This window comes from Montipora capricornis, unplaced genomic scaffold, assembly GCF_036669925.1.
Source record: "Montipora capricornis isolate CH-2021 unplaced genomic scaffold, ASM3666992v2 scaffold_496, whole genome shotgun sequence".
Classification (NCBI taxonomy): domain Eukaryota; kingdom Metazoa; phylum Cnidaria; class Anthozoa; order Scleractinia; family Acroporidae; genus Montipora; species Montipora capricornis.
Window position 1 is genome coordinate 457,501 of NW_027180234.1, and position 7,500 is coordinate 465,000.

The 7,500-nt window shown below is 37.6% G+C and overlaps 2 protein-coding genes across 2 annotated transcripts in view; both read left to right on the forward strand.

Annotated features, from left to right (window-relative positions):
- LOC138036698 (uncharacterized) overlaps positions 1 to 1,741 on the forward strand; it is a 14,099-nt gene extending 12,358 nt beyond the window's left edge. The window contains exons 2-3 of the mRNA XM_068882811.1: positions 397 to 1,174; positions 1,292 to 1,741. Coding sequence (XP_068738912.1) covers positions 397 to 1,174; positions 1,292 to 1,741 — 1,228 coding nt within the window. The remainder of the gene's footprint in view (positions 1 to 396; positions 1,175 to 1,291) is intronic.
- Positions 1,742 to 2,105: 364 nt separating this feature from the next.
- Positions 2,106 to 2,555, forward strand: LOC138036699 (uncharacterized). The gene has a single exon (XM_068882812.1). The coding sequence runs from the start codon at positions 2,106 to 2,108 to the stop codon at positions 2,553 to 2,555; it is 450 nt and encodes a 149-aa protein (XP_068738913.1).
- The last annotated feature ends 4,945 nt before the right edge of the window (positions 2,556 to 7,500 follow it).

Genomic DNA, 7,500 nt, shown 5'->3' on the forward strand with positions numbered 1-7,500 from the left:
TTTAAAGCGAAGACTTATCAGGAACGCCTGGATCTCTTGTTCCAAAAGCATATTTGCAGAAACTGTTTGGTACCTGGTCATTAAGCAAAGGGGTGTGCAACGGTAAGAGCGTGCGAAAGGTCTGGTTGCGTAAGAAAACATCACACCCTACTGCATCCCCCGGATGGGGCGCGTGATAATAACGACGTAGATCACAGAGTAGTTTCACACCAAGCGTCGGCTAAGGCATCTGCGTTAGAGTCACCCCTGTACGCGTTCAAGGTTTATGTAACGGTCGGGTCATTGAGATATACGCATTGCTGGATGACGGTTCAGACGTGTTATTGTGTGATCATCGACTCTTGGAGAAGCTTGGTTTGAATGGATAAACCGGCAGTTTACTCTTACTACCCTTAGTAACACTGAAGAACAAAGTGGGTTGGAGGTTGGTCTGAAGGTCAGCAGCATAGATGGTGTAAAGGATCTCTGCCTGCCTAGAGTGTGGTCTGTTGAAAGAATTCCCGTGTCAGAGAAGAGCATTCCAGTACCTGATGATTTAAGGCGATGGCCCCATCTCCAAGATTTGAGTTTTCCCCAGATTGATGATCAGACAGTAATGCTTTTTATTGGCGGAGATTGTCGGGAGGCATTTTGGGTGTTAGACGAGAGGAAAGGGGCAAGTGATGAACCGTATGCAGTCAAGTTCCCGTTAGGATGGACCCTATTGGGCCCAGTTGGTCCCACGAATCCTCACCAAGAATTTCACGTGAACTTTGTGCGTTCCCTGGATGACGATGACTTGCTTCAGTCACAAGTGAAGAGGTTCTGGTTGACTGACTTCGGTGAAAGTTTAGCTGCATCTGAGGTGTGCATGTCATTAGAAGACAAACGAACCTTGAAGATTATGAATGAGACGGTTACAAAAACCGATGGTCATTATCAGGTCGGGTTGCCTTGGAGAAATCGACCGCCTTCGATCCCGAACAACCGTAGTTTCGCTGAGTCGAGGCTATGTTCGCTGAAGAGACGACTTCTAAAGGATGAAGAACTTCATAGGAAGTACAACACTACTATGGACGGAAATTTGTGTAAGGGTCACGCAGTAAAGATTCCTCCACGAGAGCTGTCTGTTAAAGGAAAGAACGTCTGGTACCTTCCTCATCATCCAGTTGTCCACGACAGGAAACCGAACAACGTTCGTGTAGTTTTTGATTGTGCCACCAAATACATGGGTACCTCATTGAATGACCAGTTGATGCAAGGACCTGACCTGAACAATAACCTGATCAGTGTTTTGATGCGATTCTGACAGGAGAAGTTCGCTATAATCGCTGACATAGAGTCCATGTTTCATCAGGCCAGAGTTGATCCACGTGACCGTGACGCTTTGCGTGTCCTCTGGTGGCCGAGTGGAGAACTGCACAGCACCCCAGAAGAGTATAAGATAGCGGTCCACATTTTCGGAGCTACATCGTCCCCAAGTTGTGCCTGTTTTTGTCTGTTGAGAACAGCCGAAGACAACAAGGATACCTTTCCCAGCGAGATCGTGAACACAGTAAAAACGAATTTCTACGTGGATGACTGTTTAAAGTCTGTCAGAACGCGTCACGATGCACGGCTACTTGTGAAAATGTTGACTGAGCTGTTATCACGGGGTGGATTCAGCTTAACGAAATGGATGAGCAATGACAGAGAAGTCTTGGCAAGCATCCCTCCGAGTCGACGAGCGAGATCCGTTGTTAACTTGGACTTTGAGGAGTAAAGTGGAGAGTTCGGACCGATGAGTTCTGTTTTAAAGTCATTGCCAAGGAAAGACCATCAACCCGAAGAGGTATATTGTCAGTCGCAGGCTCGGTTTATGACCCCCTTGGGTTCTTGGCGCCCTTCACATTGTCAGCGAAGTTGATTCTGCAGGGGTTATGCAGGAAGAAGACTGCTGGGATGAAAAGGTAGAAAGTCAAGCTCTGAGTGACTGGAAAGATTGGCTAGCTGCTTTTTGCTAAATTGTCGGAGGTTGCAGTAAGATATGTTACAAACCTGACTCATTTGGAGAGGTCAGTCACGCTCAGGTCCACCATTTCTCCGATGCATTCCAGTGCGCCTACGAAGCAGCTTCCTATTTGCGCATGGTTGATACGGATGGTAACATTCATTGTTCATTTGTCATCGGAAAGTCTCGTCTGGCGCCCCTAAAGGCGATCACAATCCCTCGCTTGGAGCTGTCGGCAGCAGTGGTATTTGTGAAGTTGGATAATATGATCCGGAGAGAGCTTGGTCTGCCCATCGAAGAGAGCATTTTTTGGAGTGATTCCACTTCTGTCATTCAGTTGATCCAAAATCAGTCTAAGAGATTTCAAACCGTGGCATACCGCCTGTCGATTATTCATGACGGTTCGTCTCCTGATCAGCGGAGATATGTTGACTCTAGATCCAATCTTGCTGATGATGCCTCGAGAGGTCTAACTGCAGAACAGTTAATTCATAATAAGCGTTGGTTGCATGGTCCTGAGTTTTTGTGGAAATCAGATGAATGTTGGTTGGCCCTCCCTTGTCACAGTACCGAACATGCCAGATGATCACCCAGAGGTAAAGCATGAAGTTCAGACGTACGCGATTTCACACAAGAGCATCATGAATTCATTTATAGAGCGCTATTCTTCCTGGAATCGTCTCAAGAGGGGAGTTGCGTGGTTGTTGAAGTACAAGCTTTTCCTACTCAGCAAAGTGCGACATCAAGATGAAGGAAATCACTTAGGGCCAATTAAGGGAGAGCTCTCGGTAGATGACCTAAAAAGGGCTGAAAAAGAAATTGTTGTGTGTTGTGGATAGAGAAATCGTATTATCAAACTATTCTGTTAAAGAAATACCTTTTTAATAAACCTGAAATTTTTGTTACAAATATCAGCATGGTTTGAATAGGATCATAAACATGAGTTTTACTTGGTTTAATGTCAATCCATCATACAGAAATGAAACAGTAGCATATAGCATCAATAATGATCAAACTTTCAAGATCTCACTTTTCCAGCAGGTGTTTGGAATTATAAGGATTTTGATAGTTAGCTCAAACAAATAATAAAGAAAAACGGCATATCTTTGACATTTAATTCAACAACATTCAGAGTCACAATTGTATTGCAAGCTCAAGTCAGACTTAATTTAACAAAATCAGATTTTAATAATCTTATTGGTTTTGACAAAAATATATTAACAACTGGGACACATATTGGTACTAAAGTGCCAAATTTGAGTCAGGATAACGACGTTCTTAATATTCATTGTCACCTTATTAATGATAGTTTAGTTCATGGTCAAGATACAGATATTATTTACAGTTTTAGTACAAGTGTATTGCAACCATCTTATTCGTTTACATTAGAACCACGAAGAATTACATTTAATCCTATCAATAAAACCCCTATATCATCAATTAGAATGTGGGTAACAGATGGAAAAAAGAAGATTACTTGATTTAAATGGAGGTGATGTATCATATTCATTGATTTTAAAAAGAGTAGAATAATATAACATAACAATATAATGAAACCATACGAATTCAAAAGATTTTACCATCCACGAGTTGGTAGATTTGTTTATAAACATAAAGGATCTGGTACATAAACCATTAAAGAGTATTGCTTCAAATGTTTTTAAAAAAGTAGCAAAGCCTACGGCAAAAAAAGTAATTAATAATAATAATTATAATAATAATAATAATAATAATAATAATAATAATAATAATAATAATAATAATAGTTTATTGATATCCCTCTCGCAGCCTAAAGGCTGAATTACAAGGATGGTCAGTGACAATAACAGACATACAATACCAAGACAATCAAATAGATAATTATATAAATATGATTAAAAGCATTAAATAACGGAGAAAAAATAACAGAGAAGAGGTTTACAACTGATACTTAATGGTGCAGAAATCTGCGAACCGCTTTGTCTTAGGGACAAAGCGCACCGGTACACGTTCGCCTGAACGAAGGCAGTATGGACTGTCATTTGACACACAAGGAATTTATGGATTGAGTACAGGAGACGACAGGTAGTCACGCTTGATAAAATTTGTGCAAGCTTCCTCCCTTCTTTGGGAAAGGATAGTGATGCCAGATTGAATTAAGGCATATCGTCATAGTGACAGTTCAGCAGAACGATGCGTAGGGCCCTTTTTTGTACAGATTCTATAGCGTACAATGCTACAGTACACTTGCACTAGCTGCATGGTAGTGAGGCCACTTTTTTAAGCGTACGCAGTGCATACAAACGCTTATTGGCCTTTTTGACTATGTGCTCTCTGTGAACGTTCACACTTAGCTGCCATTCCATTTACGAGAATGCAAAAGAGCAGGGGGGCGAGTTTGGTACCCTGTGGTGTCCCGCCATTGAGCCCAATAGGGGGAGATAACGAATTCCAAATCCTAACCCGCTGACTCCTATTTGACTCCTATTTGAATCAGGAGTATCGAATGCTGGTGATAAAATTGTTAAAAGAGTTGCTGAAAAATCTGGTGATTTAATTATGAAGAAGCTTTCTAAAATGAGACAAGGGTCAACAAAAAACAATAACAATTCAACATATGACACAACAAGAAGAAAGCACTAATATGATTTTAAATCATTTAATATCTGGTAGTGGTATAAAAGGAAAAGGTAAAATTATGTAACATAATAGTATAAATGGCTTTCAGATCAAGTGAATATTTACAAAGAAATGAGCTTGTACGTTTTCAATTAGATGATGTCATTGGAGCTCCTAATAATAATCGGCATCAAGAAAAAAATAAAAACAAATTTACAATTAATGACAGATCTTCATTTTTCGATTGGTATAATGGATACTTGGAAGTTCGTTTCCAGTTACAAAAAATAGCAGATGGAGAAGGTTATGCCGCAGGAGATAGAATAACAATTATCAATGGCGCTCGTAGCCTTATAAAACATCTTATGATAAAATCAGCTGGTAAAATTGTTTATGATACTGATAATCTTCATTATGTAACTTTTGTAAAAAACCTGCTCGAATATTCTGATGACTATTCAAGATCTGTTGGTAGAAATAGTTTATGGTACCTTGATACAAATAATACAACAGCCAATAACAATATTGGTTTCGAGTCTCGAAGATTGGTACAGGAGGGGCTAAACATATTAATGTGATTATACCTCTTAATCGTTAGAGCTTTTTTGAAGAATTAGAAAGTAAAATGTTAGTTCCAATGCAAAGACAATTTAATATCACTTTAAATGAAGACAACGAATTAATTCACCTTGCTAATGGAACTGATGCAGGAAGAATTGTTTTAGACAAATTTGAATTATGGTTGCCAAAATTAATTCCAAAAGATAGTATGTATTCCAATTTTGTTAGCTCATTCATGAAAGAATCAAAGTAGAAATATTTGAGAGAATTGTATGAAGTAAGTCAACCAACACAAACTTCTGGTTATTTCCAAATATCAGCAAGTATTGATAATGTAAAATATGTTTTTGTATACCTTAAAAAGAGTTATGTAACGCTAATGGTTCTCCACATGAAGAAACAACTCCTTATAAAATGGATACTTTTTCATTAGACGGTGGAGCCTCTCTTAATACTTGTAGGTTTGAATATGGAAATGGTGCTTTTTACCCTGAATTAGAGCATGATAGCAGAGTACGCATTTTCAATGATTTAATGGCTTATGCGATGAGAAAAAAACGATTATAACAGCGGTACACAATTGAATCTAGCTAATTATGATAGCTCGTATCCTCTTATATTTTTTTATCTTTCTTTTCAAACAGAAAAAGTAACAAGAGATCCAAAGCAGCTTACATTTAGGTATCGTTTGTCAGCAAATGCAAATCAAAATTTCAGTGTTCATGCTGTTGTTTTATATGAAGAACAAAGCGCTATTGATAAAATTGGAAATGAACTTGTTATAATTTAAACTTGGTTTTTATATTTAATTAAAAATATGTTATGTAACCAATAAATTATATAACATATAATATATACAAGAAATGACAACTTTATAAAATAGATGTAAAACTATCACCAAATCAAAAAAAGAATTTAGCAAAAGCTTTTCATAAACGAGAAGCAATAATTATTGTCTTAAGGTTGTCTATGCTTTATCAGGAAACGATACTCTTCATGTACCTGCAAATATTGTCAAAAGATTAAACAAAAGCAAACAATTGAAAAAAGGAATGGATATTAAAACATCAAAAACTAATATCAGAAAACAAGTTGGAGGAAGCTTATTAACTTCAATTTTGTCATTAGGAAAAACATTGCTATATGTCTGGAAGTCATTGGGTTGCTACTTATGTTAAAAATGGTATCATAAATTACTTTGATAGTTTCGGTATGCAACCTTTTCAAGTATTAGTCAATCATGCTAAAAAAAAAAATTAACTTCATTACATCAAAACAATCAGATACAAAATATTATGACTACAACTTGTGGTTATTTTTGCTTGTATTTTTAAAATATTTGACATACATGATACAATCTACAATGAAGAATTTATTGAACAGATGCAATATATATATATATATATACATACATACATACATACATACATATATATATATATATATATATATATATATATATATATCCCACTCACGGCAATATGTTTTTCATATATATATATATATATATATATATATATATATATACATATATATATATATATATATATATATATATATATATATATCTCTATATCTTAGCGAAATCTCATCAAACAAGGAATCCTTCGACAAAGCGGCACCTATATATCAGCAAGCGTTAGAAAAAAGTGGTTACAAACACCAACTGAAATTTGATGCAGCAACTAAAGACCAGACGCGCAGTGAGGAGAGAACCAGACGCCGAAATATAACGTGGTATAACCCACCCTTCAGTAAGAACGTCGCTACTAACGTGGGAAAGAAATTTCTACGTATCGTAAAAGAATCCTTTTCAGCAGGGCACCCTCTAAGAAAAATCTTTAACAGGAACACTTTGAAAGTGAGCTATTCGTGCATGCCAAATTTGGAAAGAAAAATCAGCGCCCACAACAAGTCCTCCCTCGTGAATAACTCTCAATCACAAGAAAAATCATGCAATTGCAGAGACAAACACTCTTGTCCGTTAAGTGGTGATTGCTTAATCCAAAACGTGGTCTACCAAGCAACAGTTGAAAGCGCCATGGGAAAGGAAACATATATCGGGCTTACCGCGAACCAATTCAAAACAAGGTTCCGAAACCACACGGCTTCATTTAAAAATAAGAACAAAAGGAACGCAACGGAGTTGAGCAAACACATCTGGTCCCTAAAGGACAGCAAAACGGAATTTGCTATAACCTGGAAAGTACTGGCTCGCGCCAGACCTTATTCAAACGTAACAAAGAGATGTAATCTTTGCATTACGGAAAAATTTTTCATCATCTGTAAACCGGGAGCAGGCACCCTAAACAAAAGGAACGAACTGGCGAGTGCGTGCCGGCACGCAACCAAATATTTGATAAGGAATGCTT